Source organism: Neopsephotus bourkii, unplaced genomic scaffold (genome assembly GCF_033783945.1).
Source record: "Neopsephotus bourkii isolate Nb327-2 ecotype Australia unplaced genomic scaffold, CSIRO-AGI_Nbou_v1 NB_1589, whole genome shotgun sequence".
Lineage (NCBI taxonomy): Eukaryota > Metazoa > Chordata > Aves > Psittaciformes > Psittacidae > Neopsephotus > Neopsephotus bourkii.
In genome coordinates, this window is record NW_026902065.1 from 6224640 (window position 1) to 6241319 (window position 16680).

The 16680-nt window shown below is 43.3% G+C and overlaps 1 protein-coding gene across 3 annotated transcripts in view; it reads left to right on the top strand.

The window, feature by feature from the left end:
* Positions 1-16680, top strand: part of CREB3L2 (cAMP responsive element binding protein 3 like 2) — an 80189-nt gene that overhangs the window by 33527 nt on the left and 29982 nt on the right. For all 3 annotated transcript variants that reach the window (XM_061371997.1, XM_061371998.1, XM_061371999.1), the window contains exon 2: positions 8921-9137. In XM_061371997.1, the coding sequence (XP_061227981.1) occupies positions 8921-9137 (217 nt within the window). The remainder of the gene's footprint in view (positions 1-8920; positions 9138-16680) is intronic.

Genomic DNA, 16680 nt, shown 5'->3' on the forward strand with positions numbered 1-16680 from the left:
GTGTACCTGGGGCATAACCCAGCAAGATGATAGTATCTCACAACAAGTATTTATGACTAGCATTGCATGCCTAGCGCATACCTAGGGCAACAAAAACCCCAAAGCAACTGCATCTATTCCTTTCTTCACTAAATAGTTTTTAATAGCATAAGTAGTCTCTTCAGTATCTTGCCTGGATGCCAAAAATCATCAGACATACCAATGACTAAGTTTTGGAAGCTGAACTACCCTCTCTGTCTGGGGTGAGTCACACTAGCTGGAGTGGTGGGGAGGGGCTTGCCCCTAATGGTTTGGAGGTTTGTGACGGGCAGACCTGTCAGTTAGGCTTGTCTTGCAGGCTCTACAATCACTGGTGGTAAAGAATGATGACCCTGCTGCTCACCAGGTGAAAAGAAGGGCATGGAGAGATTTGTTTTTCTGTGGTTCTGCTGCTCAAGCTGGCAGCTGAGAGCTGATTTAGGAGACAAATGAAGTGCATACCAGTTCGCCTGGTGTAAGAGGCAAAAAAAATAAGGGGAAAAAAGTAGCCGAGACAAAGGAATGAATACATCTGACCTGAGAGCTTAATCCAGATGCTTGCTTGCAACACAAAATTAATAATGTATTTTGAGGTCTTAGCCAGGGACACAGATGGGGGGAGCCTTGTTGAAGGGCTTCCAGCTCGCTGACTCACCACTCTGGTGCTGCGGTCCTCTGGTCCCCATGACTCACTCCTCTCTGACTTTGGCTCTTCTGAGGAGAGGGTGGGAAATAGCAAAACACGCGCTCAGCCTGTTGAAAACTTAGACTAGATCCAAGAGCTATGCACTAGGGGAAGGGCAGGGGAATGTGAGAAGGATTTTCCTAATTTATGTGACTCCCAAGAGGCTTAGGCTAGGAGTGAGCAATAGCATCCTTTTCTCTGCATGCACATAGTGGACTTGAGAGACACTGAACTTCAGGGTTGTTTCTCACCCTTCCCTCAACTGCACAAGGGCTTCTTTTTTTTTTTTTTTGTTCTTTTTTTCTTTCAACCCATATTTAGTCCTAGTTATTATAGAGTTTAATTTTGTGGGGTTTTTAAAACTCTATTTTAAAATCCAAAATACTTTTTGGGGGGAGGAGGTGGATAGAGGAATTTAAGAAAACAGTATTTTGCAACAGGGAAAGGCAAAGGAGTAAACATGGTTCTTGAGAAATCCCCCTGATTAGTTAAATACATCTCTTCTTTACTAGTTGTGGGTTGGAAATATTTGAGCGTTTGCAGTGGAACTGCATGCATGCATTTTTGCATAGTGGAGTGGATTATAAGATTTGCTCAGCATGACGTTCAGCATTTCCAGCTGTGTAACCTGAGCAAGTTGGGAAGATGTGCAAGTTCATTTACCATGTAAATCTATTAGCTCTGAATTTCCTGGCATTTGTTTTGCTGATGACACAACCTGGAAGTTATTCACTCGGTAGATTTTTTTAAATCTGTCAATTTCATTATTTATGTTTAAAATGAGTAAGTGCTGGTGTGAGACTGCGAATAATCGTATTTGCTATTATGGTGGATCTCTTTACTGTTTGCAAATACCAGTTTCATGTTATTCTTCATATCCTCCCTCAAATGATGTAATTGCAGTGTAGTTAATGACTAAACAGTAAAGAATTTTACAGTAGAGTAAAATAATAGAGCAACTGTTTCTCTGCATCTTGTTTTTGATCTTTACACTGTAGCAGGTAAACACTAGAAATCTACCCTTCTTTCCTTGGCAGGTACAAGGGTAGTGTAAATTCCTGTGCGTTGTTGTTAGCGTGTTTTAGGTATGACTTGGGGACTGTTTACAGTCTTCAGTCTATCTGTTCTCTGCTATGGCTGCATCTAAGACTTCTTTCCTGCCATCAGAAAGCTCTTCCAGATATCCAGTCTTCCTGAGAGGAAAGAGGATCTCTGTCCTGTTTAAGAGTAAGCAGTTAGATATGCCAGCAATTACATGCTCAACACCATGATCTGTCCAAGGGGTCTCTCAGCAAATCAAACTTCAGCTGCTTCAGTTGTGGTTGCATTATTTTTTTCAGTTATTCACTGCCAAATATATTTGGTGTTCCTCTTCCTCACCTTGCCCTCTCTCCCTGCAAATTAGTGCATGCCAAAAATAAGTACCCTGGTGCATCAAACTCTGTAGGGTGCAGCCTTCTGCTTTTCCACTCTTTCTCCCTGGGGGGATGTTGGTGAATGACTCTGTGAGGTTGATCTTGTCTCTCTTTCAGCCTTCATCTGTGGAATCAAACTTGCAAAAAAATACTGTACTGCTGCCAGGCTGGCCTTCACTTCTCATTCTTCTAAGAGCAATGCAGCAGGAACTTGGATCTGTGCCTTGTAACGGTGATATATCAACACACCCTATGCCAGTAGAGGAGCTCTTCTGTTCCCTGCAGGGCATATGTGAGTGAATTGAGGAGGTGAGGCTACAGGGTTTCCACCAGGAGCTCTTCTCAAAGCTAATAAAGAGGGATATCACAGGGTGCACAATATGTGGCAGAGTTTGGAGAAGCGTGAGTGATGGCCAGCTTCCCTGCTGCAAACATAAAGGATTTCTAGAAAGGAAAGATGTTAAGAGAAGTGATGTACCTGAAAATCTGCAGAATTTGTATTTTAATCTCTGAAAATTAACTGATGCTCAAGTGCCAGTGAGTATTGAGAACAGTTGTCTTGGTTGTTGGAAGCTGGTACATACTGACATCTCCAGACCATCACTGATAGCACTGAACTTGCAACTGGAAAGTCAACAGCACCACCAGCAACATATGTGGGAAGAAAACACCTGCCTTGAGGAAACTTTTTAGCTTTGTGCCTTGGTGTTTAACTTTGGGATTTGGCATGCAGAAAGCCACAGGGTTCTCTGGTGCGATTTTGTCATTGGTTGGTTTGTGTGTGCAGTCCTCCTTTGTAGGGTTCTGGAGAATGCACATCCCAAATTACGGTTTGATTGTAAGCTGTTTCTATCATGTGATCTGGAAGAAGAATGATTGTAAATGGGGCCCTGAGCAACAACAAGCTTTTGGGCAAATTAAACGAAAGACAGTTCATGCAGTAGCCCTTAGACCAGTCCGGACAGAGCCAGATGTAAAAAACGCATTGTACACCGCAGCCAGGGAGAACGGTCCTACCTGAAGCCTCGGGCAGAAAGCTCCAGGGGAGACTTGAGGTCAACCCCTCAGCTTTTGGAGTCGGGGATACAGGGGATGTGAGGCCAGCTGTACTCCAACTGAGAAAGAGATACTGGCAGCCTATGAAGGGTGTCGAGCTGCTTCAGAAGTGATTGGCACTGAAGCACAGCTCCTCCTGGCACCCCGGTTGCCCGTGCTGGGCTGAATGTTCAAAGGCAAGGTCTCCTCTGCACATCATGCAACTGATGCTACATGGAGTAAGTGGGCTGCACTAATTACACAACGAGCTTGAATAGGAAATCCCAGTTGTCCAGGAATTCTAGAAGTCATCGTGGACTGGCCAGAGGGCAAAGATTTTCGAATGTCACCAGAGAAGGAGATGATGCGTGCTGAAGGGGCCCCACCATATAATCAGGCAGGTGGTTTTCCCAGGGCGAGGGTTATCCCTTGCACTTGGGGTGTGCTGACCCCTGTAATTTCCCCAAATGCGGGAAACTCAACACGCCTAGAGATATAGGCATCATCTCTAGGCATGGTTGTTCATTACCTAAAAGGGGGCAGGTCTTTGCTTCAAGCCCCTATGGGTAGATGCTGCACTTGCAAACCCAGACAGCTGATAGCAAGGTGCTTGAAGCCTTTTACAGCTCGTGCCACACAGTCAAGCCTAGAGCTCAACCCAGGAAGGTTGACCAGCATGTATGTGTCATCTGTACCAACTGTCACTTTCCCTGTATGCCGCAGAGTTTGAAGCCTTTTGTTAGCAAGTGTGACAGCTACCCAGACCTCCTAAGCTACTATATAAGCAGCTGCTGGATGTCTGTGAAATGTGTGTTTGGTTCCTTGAAGAGGAGATGGTATCTCGATGTATTCATGCTTCTTGATCTGTTTAATGCTATTTACTAGAAATGCTGCTATCTTTTATGATAGCTTGTGTTTTATCTCCTACACACCTTTGTTTATGTAAACCACAAAAGAGTTGCTGAAGAAATTATTCCCCTTTTTCTCTGTTATCTTAATGTGAGAGGAAATTGAGGGAGAAGAAGGCCAGGAAGGAGGGAACAAATTAATGTCTGCAATGCATGTTTACTTCCCCATGGATGTGGGCTGGTTTGTGGTCTTTTCCCCTCTTTCCTCATCTTCTTGAGGAGTACTGCCTTGTACATTACGTGGACACTGATTCCTTTGATACAAAGTAAGGATCTTGCCCTTCTGCCCCCATTACTGCTGTTCAGGCTTTACAAGGGATAAATATTAGGCAGTGTTGTACCTGTGGGAGATGGTGGGCTTCATTTTTGTCCTGTGAGTGTATGTTGCGTAGAAGGGATCCTCTCACCTGAGCAATTTCTCTTGTGGAGGGGGAATTGATGCCTTCAGGAAGGGGGAGACTTCAGGGTGAGCCCGGAGAGAACCATTAACTCCCAAGAGGGGAGTATCTTGAGTTTGTGGGTGGTTCTCACCCCAGCACGTTGCATGTAGGCTGGCTTGCCCTGCAGTGCTTGGGGAATGGGCTTGTTTTTGCAGTGTATCAGGATGCTGCCGCTGCAGCATCCCTCTGGGGTGGTTCTGCTGGAAGGGGTGAATTGTGCTGCAGCAGTGTGTGGGACTTGGAGCTGACACAGCACGTTTTCCAGGCTCAGCAAAGCCTGTCACTCGTTTGATAATTCAAGTATAGTTATGAAGTGTCGTCTGGGGCTCTTGACTTCCCTTCATTCCTTTTTCAGTGATTTCTTAGAAAGCCAGTTTTCTGAGCATGACTGTTTCATTTTAGTCTGTGTCACATCTTTAGACAACTGGGACCAGTGCTTCTGGTGGAGAAGTCAGCACTGCCATTCACCTCGCAAAACCTGAGTCTTATTTTACTTCAGAGGTGTTCATTTGATCAGACAAACCCTTGTCCCTTAGGCAGAGCTGGAGAAGAGGGCCTTTGTCTTGGCAGGAACAGGCAGATGCTGTGGAGCCTGCGGCGCAGCTGGATTGCAGCCAAATACTACCTTCCAAGCTATCCTGAATCCACCGTGCACCCGGATATAAGGGCTCTCCTCTGTTTGCTTACCGCCGGGTGATGTCTGTAGGTGTTCTGTGTTCCCCAAAAGCACCTGGGATATAGGCGAGAGCAAATGTCCACCCAGATTGGTGGTAGAACTTTGAGGCTGTAACTTACTTTCTCTCCTTAAACAGGAGCACTGCTAGTTTGTTTGTCTTCTCAAGGCTCAGGGGGAAGGGGAGGCGGAAGATAAGGTTACAACTGTCTTATATCCCTAACTTTTTAGAGGTTAAAATCCCAGCTGGACACATCTCTGCTATGTAGAGAGAATAGTTTAATAATTCAAGCAGAGTCCTTGTACCAACACACGTCTGCAATTAGTGCTGTAACTGCCAGCGAGGTGTGAGGATAGCAGAAAGCTGGCAATGGGGCTATCTAGAGAGGTATTACAAATGAGGAAGAAAAGAAAAAGAAGAAAAAAAAGGCATGTTTTCAATGCACCTTTTCTCCTTTGTTTTTTTTAAAGGTGAGCTATCCGGATGAAATGTGCCAAGCTGAAAGCCACAGACAAAGAATTTCTTTTGCAAGCAAATATGTATACAGGCTGTAAGGGTAAAGTCTCAGTTTCCTCCCTGAAGTGCCCTTTCCTGTTCCCCAGAGAAGGGGGTTTGGTTGCTACCATATCAGAGTTGAGGGTTACTTTGTGGCTTTCCAGCCCTGGAAGTGGCTGATGGCTGCAAAGTTGCAAGTGGAAGCCCAGAGGGGAGGATGGAAGGGACGGGAAGGAGGCTTGGCAGTGGGAACTTGCTTTGAAAAGGCAGAGGGAACAGCTTAGGTGTAGGTGGAAGTTTTGAAGAGCTGGAGGCCTAACTGCTCCTGGGTGGTTTCTGCTGTAGCTGCTGCTCAGATGCCTTCTCTGTTTAATTCTCTGGGAAAATGGACGTGCTTTCAATGAGACAATTGTTTTATTAAAGAAAAAAAAAATCAAAATGAGCTAACTTTAAGCATTCAGTGCAGTAGGAATGTGTATGACATATGATGGATTCCTGTAAATCAAGGATGGTGTTTTTTTGTAATCACTGAGTGAGAAGTCCAGATTCTTAAACTTGTCTGTGCACAGAGTTCAGTAGCTATGTGGTCTGACCTGAGGCAATTTTTTGAGGCTTCCCTATGGACTGGTATTCTGAGTTGTATCACAGACCATTAAAAATAAGATTAAAATTTATAATGAAACTAGAGAATCATTTAAATAACCTGATTGACCTTTTATGTGCTATCAGACAATTCTGTTGTAAATGCAGATTGTTTTCTTCCTCACAGTTTGCTGCTGTGCAGCTGCATGTGAAAAGGAGAAAGCACATAATGCTGACGAACATGTTGAACGTCCTTCCCCACCCTAAGGTCTTCTTTTTCTCTGGCTTTGGGAAGTTGAATGTGTGTTTCCTTCTTTGATTTTCCTGAAGTGGTTTTAGGAAGATTCCTTATTCAGAAAGGGAAAAATAATACAAATTATCTAATGCAGCTACCTTTAATCATATGGAAGAAGTGAAATGACATTTGATATTAATTTCCATATCAAAGCAGTAATAGACAGAAGGCTAATGGAAATCTTTATTTGTCAGTTTGCCAGAAATAGCCTGTTCAGCCTGTGGTCATTTTGTCTTTCAGTTGAGTCTATTAAATTAGAATATCTAAGTGGTGTCAGGTTAAGTCAACACTTAGGTATGATATTTTCAAGCCTCAGATGGGATGACACTGGTGACACTAGCTGTGTGTAGAAACCAGGGTATAAACTCTGTTTGCAGCCCTAGTTCAGTATCTGCAAGTCATCAGTCAGAATAATCTATGCAAGAGCTAGAAAGAGGAAAATACACAAACAAATAAAATTGACTCTCACCATTAGCCCAAATAAAGGGTGTAGACTGGGGGAAAAAAATTGTCCTTAAGAAAAGGACTACTTTTTTATAGGCTTGTCCTCAACTTTTGTCGTAATGGGGGGGCATTTCTATCTCTTGTTTGCACTTTAATGAGTGCCTGCCCTGTTTTACTCACTGTCTTTATTGATGCCCCAGGGTGTTCAACTATTCTTGAGCATCCTTTTTCATCTTTGCATAGTGGGGAATTGTAGTTTATACATTTATCCTTGCAGATGTTGGGAGGCAGCCCTGGATGTCATGGGCTAGTGAGTCGTTCAGTATCAAAATTAAAATAAACAAGTCTTTTTAAGGTGATCATGACCCTCTTGCTGAGTCATCTGAGAGTTTGTTTAGTACTGTTACCATTTACAGTAAGTAAATATGAGGCTACAAATCTGTTTTGCCATTTGTAAAGGCTTTCCTTCAGCTAGCTTGCAGTTCCAGCATAGCAGCTGTGGTCCTCTGTTTATTGCCTTATGTTTAGTAAATATTTTCTTTTCCTCAGTGTCAGTCAGAATTGACTGAAGCCTTATTGATTGTGAAAGAAGGCACAGTTAGCATTCGAGAGCATCTCAGAAGAGGTGCTCAAACTTCCAGGGGACTCTGGAAGCTGGCAATCCTCAGTGTTTTCCAGCATCAGGCTTCAAGGCCACAGGTGCTGCTGGAGCTGTGAAATGTGTGTGCGTGGGGCTGTAAACATACCGCTTGTCTCATGGGTTTGTACAATATTGACTTGTTTAATTCTTAATTTAGCCTTCAGGAAGCTGAATCTGGAATTTCAGTGTTTGTTTCTGCAGGAGAGTGCAAGATAAGAGCCAAGATCAATACTGCTTGCAAAAACAGAGCAAATCAAACAGACATAGACTTTCATAGGATCATCACCAGTCAACAAAGACTCCTATATAGGATTGTAGAGAATGCCTGGTTGTTCAGAAAAGCTTGTTACAATTCATTGTACAAATATTTTTGTACAAAAATAGGATTCTTTGTGTGACTGTGATGAACAGGAATGGTTTGTTGCAGTGCAGTTTCTTGGTCTGTTAAAGGTATAATCTTCTGGCCTTGGAAACAGAACCAAGAAGAGTTTTGGCTATTGATGGGAACTGTGCTGAAATCTCAAGGAAGTAGATGGCAAGAGTTGGTTTGTGGTTATTTTGAATAAGAAAAAGTGGTAATTAGTACTGGCTGTCAGGAGCTTTAGCTCTGGGGCCTAGAAGATGGATACGGGTTCTAGTTCTAGGTGGAATGTGACTCCTAAAATAGATACATAAATCAACCAAGAAACCTGTTTTATGGCAAATGTGTTAATTGCTTCGCTAGGGATGTGCATGGACCCGTTTTCCTAGAGCGCACTGTATGTTCTGCACAGCTAAAATAGTCATATGTGGTGTCAGAGTCTGTCTGAGTATATCTCTTTTTTCTTCTCTGCTTCAGTGAACATTAACCCAATATATTCTATTCTGCACATAAAGTGTTCTGGTGATAAATCCTGCAGGATCATTCACTATTGTCTGGGTTAAATATGCTTTCCAGGACATGGTTTTTGGTAGCATGCTGTAGTCAGTGCCTTTGGTGGGGTGAAGAGGCTGCTTCAGGACATGACTACCATGCTTCTATTTAACATTTTCATTACAAGTTAATCACAGGCACTTCTGTTGTAATGTATGCTTCTGAGAGGACTTTTTGTCCTAGCTGTAGCTCTTCAGCTTAAAGTAGTGATTGGAGGAGGAGGAGGAGGTTGTTAGGCAGGGCTGGTAGATCCTGCCACTGACTGGCACGGATGCCTGGTGCAGATACTAGAATTGTTCTGATCAATGCTCTCCTGTTGTTGGCATGACAGACAAGCAAGGAGATGAACTCCCCCTCCTCTTTCTTATCTCCACAGCACTTCACAGAGTTCCTGGATGAGTTTTCACCTGATGTCCTAGGCCAGCTCTTGAATGATCCCTTCTTGTCTGAGAAGAATGAAATAATGGAGGTGGAACTGTCTCCGGCATCCCCAGCACCCCTCATCCAGGCAGAACACAGCTACTCCCTCTGTGGGGACTCTCGACCCCAATCTCCCTTGACCCACATCTCGACTGATGACAACTTTAATGAAGGTAGTACCCACTGAACTGTTGTTTGTCATCATGATGCAGCAATTAAATGTTCCTGATGAGGTCATGATGTGCTCAAGGTGCATGTTAATGCTCTTTGCCAATTGATATACCTATAATGAAATCACAGAAGGGCTTTTTTTTTGTTTGAAGTAGATAGGCATTGTGAAGAAAGAAATTTGTCCATAGACAGGGAAATTGTGCTTCGCAGAAGTTCCTAACTGTACTATAAACATCTTATATTAGAAGTACCTATCAAAAAGTAATGTGAGAAAGGCCAGAAATGCGCTTGTTTTCATGTATCTGAATCTGTGGTTGTTGAAGAAAAATTGAGACTGATAAACCAAATGAGTCAAATGAGAATCACTGTGAAGTCTGGGTACTGAAGAATATGATATGTAAGCAAAAGGGTAATGTGGGTTTTGTTTGGTCTTCTGAGAAAAAGCAAAGTGGTGATCTTACTGCTGTCTATGGCTATCTGATGAAAGGTTGCAGAGAAGACAGAGCTGAACTCTTCTGAGATACGTGATGATAGCACAAGAGCTTGCAAGTTGCAAGAAAGGAAATTCCAGTTGGCTGTTAGGAGGATCATTTTCACCATGAGAGTAAATCAGACATTCAAACAGGTGTCCAAGGAAGCTATGAAGTCTTTATCTGTGGGGATATTCAGAGGTGAGCTAGGCAAGGCCCTGAGCAACCTGATCCAAATTGGCCATACTTTGAATGAGGAGTTGGCCAAGATGGTCTCCAGAGGTCTCTTCAAAATTACATAATTTCTTGTTTATTAAAACCAAGCAAATAGACCTTTTAAACTACCCTTATTTTTAGTAGTGAGCGTCTGGAGATTTCTGGTATCCCAAAACGAAAATCATGTAATTTTACTTGTTTCTAAATACATGCATAGGGATGTAACTTCGGCTGTCTTGCTGAAGTCTTGCAGTCTTTCTGGAAAAGGAAAAGGCAAAAAAGTTAAAAAAAAAAGGCAAAGAAAGAAAAAAGCACATCAAGAAGTTATTGGTGATCTTGTAAAGACATAATTGCAGTCTTACATAGATTCTGTGGTTGCGGGAAATGGTGATACACATAAAACTAATAAAACCAAGAGCATTTTGTGGCAGTTATCATTAATTCAGCAGTATAAACATCTGGAGAAACAAAAAGGGAAATGCAGGAATGGTCGAAGACGTCCAACCTCATTCTTTTGGTGTGAAAGTGCCTGCTGGCAGGAAGGGGAGTTCAAGGTGAAAGTTAGTGGTTGGTGGAGGAGCAAGGCCATAAATATGTTGTAACTATTAGGAATAATCACCATGGCAGACTTTCACTCCTAATAATTGGTTTATGTCTTCAACTTTAGCTTTACAGTAAAAAGCAGTAGAGTATTAAGCTGCATCACAATAAAAGGGAGAGAGATTAGTGCTTAGTCTAAGCATTAACAAGCTAAGCTGTTTATGAAGATCCACCAGGACATGAGTTTTCAGAGGCTGACAGTTTTGTACTCCAAAGCGCTCTTAAAACAAGATGTGCTCTGTTAGAGATTTCACAAGAGGACAACTAATAAAACCTGTGAGAAGCCTTTTCAATGGTAACATCATCTATATAAAGTCTTCCTATTTTGTATTTCCTAGCTGTTTTATGTGAATGTCTTTAATTTAATACATACAGGAGATATTAATTGTAGCAGGAGAAACAAGCACAAGAATCTTCCAAAAAGGAAGCTTCTCTGAAAGTTAACGGGGAGAAGCTTCAAACTAGGCTAAAAGTGAGGGGAGTTTCCTTTGGGGAAAAGTCCTGAAGAAATTCATACTGCTGAGACCACTGGGTAATTAATAGAGCGGTAGTCAAATGGTGCTTTAAAAAGCCAAGAAACATTAACAAGTGGGTTTAAAAATAGAAAATGAATGGAAAGCATTTCATGTTCTGTTCACTCTGCAGAGTGTTTCATAAGAGAGGAGGAGGAGGAGGAGGAGTTTTTCTTGGTCTATGGGATTTTATTTAATCTTAACCTTTCAATACCTATTGACTTCAAAGCAGTGAAGCTCAGAGAAATACTTGAGGAAGATGCAGAATTACAGTTCACACATGGCTGGCTGATAGGTGTTCAAAATCATCACCCTGACAGTTTCAGTCCTTGAGTCCATGGGATTTCACACTGCAGGGTTTCACACTGTAGACTGAAAGCATCTCTGCTGTTATGTGGTGGAGGCACTCAGTGCTCCTGACAGCTCTTGTGAATGCCAGTCCCAAGGGTGTAGTAAGGGGACAGAGATTGGGAGCACCAGTGTTTCTTGGGGGGGAGCAGGAGGTACAAGGTGTGGAGGGGCAGTTTAGTATGCTCCAGCATGATCTCTTACTCCTGGGTAGGTGGGAGTGGTTTTGTGGAGTGGTAGGGGCTGAAAAATGGGGTTGGCTGAGGGACATATAAAAATTGTGCAAAATATTACATTGTCCATATAAGCACCCCACTGCAGATTGGTGAGTTCTTACAGCTGTCGTGTTTCCATGGTTTTTCTGTGACTAGGCTTCATGATTCTGCAGGACCCTGCCCTGCAGGACTGGGCTTAGAAACAGGCTAGTGAGGATGCTCATGGATGACCCTTGCATGCATGTTTGCACATGTGCTATGGACACACGTGCTGTGGACCCATGTGCCTACAGTCAGCAGCAGTGCAGCCGTGAGAGGAGGATGGCACAGAGCAGTTAAACTGGGTCTGGATGGCATTGCAGAGCTTAGCCCTTAGCTCTAGAGGACCAAGGTTCTGCTTGTGCACAAAGCCTGTGACAAACAGGCTTTCTTTTTGCTTTGCAGTGAAGTCAGTAATGTAATGTTTCTTCTTTGTAACTCTCAGCAGTGCTCTTGGCAATGAGAGGCTGGTGGGTTTTTTCCCGGAGAGTGCAGAAATACCATCCCCTCCTAGGCCAGTGGGCATTCATGGGCAGGCAAGGAGGGAAGGAGAAGAGCAAGGAGGGGAAACACCAGGATTTTCTAGGTCCAGGCCCCTTATCCCATATGGCCAGATAACCCACACTTGGAAGTGGTGCCTGTTACACACCTTATTGTCACTGTCACACCAGCAGTTACTCTGTTAGTGTGACCTGGAGCTGCTAACTCCTTTCAGCAAAGGCAGCTCTTCAGGTGCCACGTGCTAGTGTATGTTGAGATGCCAGCTGGCTCCCCATACCACTTGTAACTCAGTGCATGTTAATTGTGTGATGCTGATCAGCTGCTCAGCCCTCAGGTGCTGTTTCTGTGCCAGGAGTGGGTCGGTGGCTACCAAGCTGTATGCTGGTCTGGCCTGCCAGTGAGTGGTGCACTGCCAAACAACGATGGGGGACAAGAGTGTCTTCTACCACACAGGTCTGGTGTCCTAAAGGGAAACCTATCTGCCTGCCTTTAAAAACAGCCTTAAAAACTGAAGTTTGTTTCCATGGCGGCAAGTCTGTTGGAGGTGTCCAGGAGGCAGGAATGAGAGCAGGGTGTGTGGCCTATCCAGGGGCAGGGTCCTGCCATCTGCTGTCAGGCCGGCCCCATGTTTTGTTGCTCCAGCAACCTGCCTTTATGTCCTCCTCTTTCAGTCCATGCCAGCCTGTTGGAGAAGAGAATTGGATTTTCGAGTTGTGTCCATCTGGTTCAGTGGCACCCAACATCTACAGCAGTTTTCATCTGTGTATTCACAAGTGTGGGGTTCCAGAGCCCAGGAGTATGGGGAAGCTGAGAAAAAAACCTGTCTTGCTAGGCACGTGATCTTCAAGGCATGTTTAAGCCAGTCAGTGCCTATTTCTGTCTTTGGTCTCCAGCAACCTTACTGAAAACATTATTTAATGCTTCCTTTCAGCCATTGTGGTGGAAAGAACAGTCACTCTTGTCTCCGTAAGCACCTTATTGTCCACTGTTGCAGGGGAACAATTAACTTCTGCCGTGAGCTGTTCTTGTTGGCCACTACGTGGCTATTACCACAGTTTCTATAATTGCTAAATTGACCTATTCATGTAATTGTGGATCTTAGTTATATAAATAAAGTTTTTTTAAAGAAGTGCTAGAAGTGTAAAACCTGTCAAACTCATAATGCTGGGTTTAACTTCTCCAGTAAGTGCTGTTGACCTCAAGGTGAGAGCACATTTATGTGTCTGTAGGATGAAAGACCCAACACCAGTTTTCCCGTTATTCACTCTTCCAACTTCACTGTATTGAGGCTCTTTCCTAAGCTTTGTGCAGAAGAACTTCCCTGAATACTTGCAGCTTGTTGCTAGTGTGGGGTCTCTGAGGGTGTCAGTTGCTAAATGTCTAGTTTATGAAAGCATTGGCAAGAGCAACTATTTTAAAGCACATGTGTTCAAGACATCTGGCATTTAGTTATTTGGTTTCCCACCACCCTCGAGAATCTATTCTTATATTCAATTTTGCATAAACTTTTAAGACTAATGATACTAGGCAGAGATTTATAAGCCTGACCTTCTTGCTTGTAGCAGGCTGTTTGGACTTTTGTTTGCCTGATCTGATGAATAAGGCATCTGACCTGAGGAGGGGCTCCAGGTTGTAACATAAAAAAGGAGGCTGTATCCCATGTACTGATGATCCCCAACGGTTGTGCCGCTGCCTCTCTCACAGCAGGTTTCCTCTTTCTAGCTGTGAGCCCTGGGGTTTTTGAGAAAACTGTAGAGTAGCTGTGGAGAAGCACACTGGGTATTTGTGAACTGGAAAATGCTCTTGGAACGAAATGAAGAAGCTGGGCGGGGAGGCTGAGAATAGGGCGGATGGATAAGGGAGACCTCCTGCTGTGCTTCAGGGCCTTTTGGGACACAGATTCACTTCTGACAGTTGTAAACAGTTACGGGGAAAAGATTTATTTTCTATTACAGTTGGTGCATGTCTTTGTTCAGTTTTCCAGTCTCTGCAGCCTTTTGGAAAGGGAGGGCTGTGGGTCAGAGAACCAGGAGCAAGGCAAAATCTGAGTTTCAGCCTCCTATCTGACTTGAGATGCAAGTTTGGGGTCCTTTCTTGCCTTTCCATGCTTTGTCTTGTCAGCTGTAGGTGCAAACTTTACGGTAGTGGCTGCCCATAGCTTTGGAAGTGTGAGATCCATAGGTGATAGGTGAATGCAAGTAATACTGTGGGGCTGCTGTGCAGCAGGAACATGGAGGCAGAGACTTCATGGGGCTCTTCCTCCTCTGGTGAAGTGGTGGGGTGGTTCTCAGTGTGTGTCTGTGGTTTTTGTGAGTGTGTTTTACTTTGTGAGCCTGGCAGGGCAGCTTACAGTGGTCAGCCGACTAGTCATTTGCATGGTTCCTCTCCTCAAAGTGTGGCCAGGTGGCTGGGTGCCTTCCTTTCCTTGTCCCCTGAGGGCTCTGCTTTTGAGACTAGTCTTGGTCCTCACCTGCCCCTTCTGTTCGTGCTTTCCTGCTCAGGAATGCTTTGAAGTCACTGTTGGATTTGAAGCAGCTTGCCTTGGCTAAAGGTTTGACAGAGTGATTGCAGAAATGGAATGTTTCTATTTTATGCTTAGCTGTGCCAAAACTGGGGCTGGCCCCAGCATATGATCTGTATTGTTATTGGGGTTTTTACTGCTGAGGTTATGGTTTCCTGTAATACCCTTTTAAAACTTGAATTTTGTTTTTAAACTTCAACTCTGTCTCTTTACATAGTTTGAAAAAGGAAAAAACAAACAAGAAACCCAGAGGAAGCAAACAAAACCTCAGAAATCATAGTACGTGGTTCCCACTTCTCCAGAACAAATAGGCGTTCAACAGTAAATGCAGGCATCACCTCAGGCAGTGCTCTGTTCAGGGAAATGCTTGCTTATGTATGGAGTCCACAAGGTGTAATCAGTGTCGTGCTGTCTCTTTGTGTAGAGGCACCCGTGGTCTTCATACATTTTGTAATACACACACGTAGTATATGAGTATATATTGTGTATATATGAGACAATATGTTATGTGTAGTGGATTATATATCCTAATTTTACTTTTTTATAGACTATATCTAGAGAGAAAGAGATATGTTCTGCCTCTGCCTTTTTTTATCCAAGGACTGAATCAATGAAATGAAAATGGAACCTCCTCTGCTTTGACTTTGAAGTGTGGACAAAGAAATTCATTTGTGTTTTGAAAAGACGCTGTCAAAGCCGTACTGATAATTTTTGTGAGCACATTCCAATGCAGCTTCTATCCTGTGTGGGTTTTTATTTTTCTGTGTTTAGGAGATGGGGAGGAAGCCATTTGAGGGTGATAGCCTATATTTGGGTGATTTTTTTTTGCAGAAGGGTAACAGTCAGCATCTTCAGTTTTAAAGGATGAGAAGACTTTTGAACTTCTGTATACCAAGGAGTTTGGAAGGTCCAAACCCTCAGTGTTTTTCAAGCCTGTAACTTCTACTTAGGCAGCAGCATATCTGAAAAATGTCAGTTTTGATTTAGAGGTGAGCATTTTGGTTCTTACTGTTAATAATTGACAACTTTATTTGCAGTCAGACCTCCTTTAGCTTCCAGTTCCACATATGAGATCTCTTTACCGCCTTTATTCCTGCTGGAGCAAAGAATCATCTGCTCTTAGAAACCTCTTTCTTCAGGTGTTTGTAGACTGTAATTAAGTCCCCTCTTGATTTTTGCCTGGATACAGTTTAAATGAACTACACTTCCGTGGTGTTTCTCTACAGGGGCTGTCTTCTGGCGACTGAGCTAGTGTAGTTCCTTTCTAAGCAAAGGAACATTTGCTGTTCCTTTCCAAAACTGTGTTAAGTGACCACAGAAGCTGATTTCCCAGGAATAGTTTCCCTAATGATGTATATTAGGGGAATACTCCTCCCACTTCCAGGCCTGCTGTTTCTGAAACCAGTGATCTCATTTTCTCTGCAGTGTTGCACTGGGAGTTCATGCTCACTTAGGCACTGTGAGCATCAAGTCCTTTTAATGCCAAAGCCTGATTGCTGCCATAATATGGACATGCCTTCACAACATCTGCATGGGGTGTGGGGAGGAAAATGGATGTGGGTGAGAGAGAACTGTTTTATTTGAATGTAGTACTTCTTTGGATAATATTCACATATCTTATTCAATGCTATGATTTTTTTAAGGCATTTAATAGTATCAAGCTTTAAGGCTGCAAATCCAAGCTACCACCTCAGTCTGTGCCTCACTCCCGTATATGTAAAGGGTGATGTTGTAAAAATAACATTTTTTTAACCCCTAAGTGAAAGAATTAAAAACATCAGGAGTGTATCACAGCTGACAGCTATGCTTGGGTAAAGTCATAGTGGGAAGGGAAGTTAAAGCAGAACCTGTAACTCAGGCTTCTGACTGAAAACTGTCAAATTCTATGCAGGAAAGAGGGCATTAACTCTGATTATTTAGGTATGGGAGGAACAATGTGTCCTTGTTTCTATCTTAATAACTTTGATAGTGATACAGATAATCTGTGGGGTTTAGGTGGACTCCATGCTGCTCAGGGAGGGGAATGCTGGTAAGACAGGTGATCCTTTGTTAGGAGAATGGCTACTTCTGCTGTGTGAAGTGATTACTGTATATCACTGCCTTTCATCTTTGCTCATTTATTT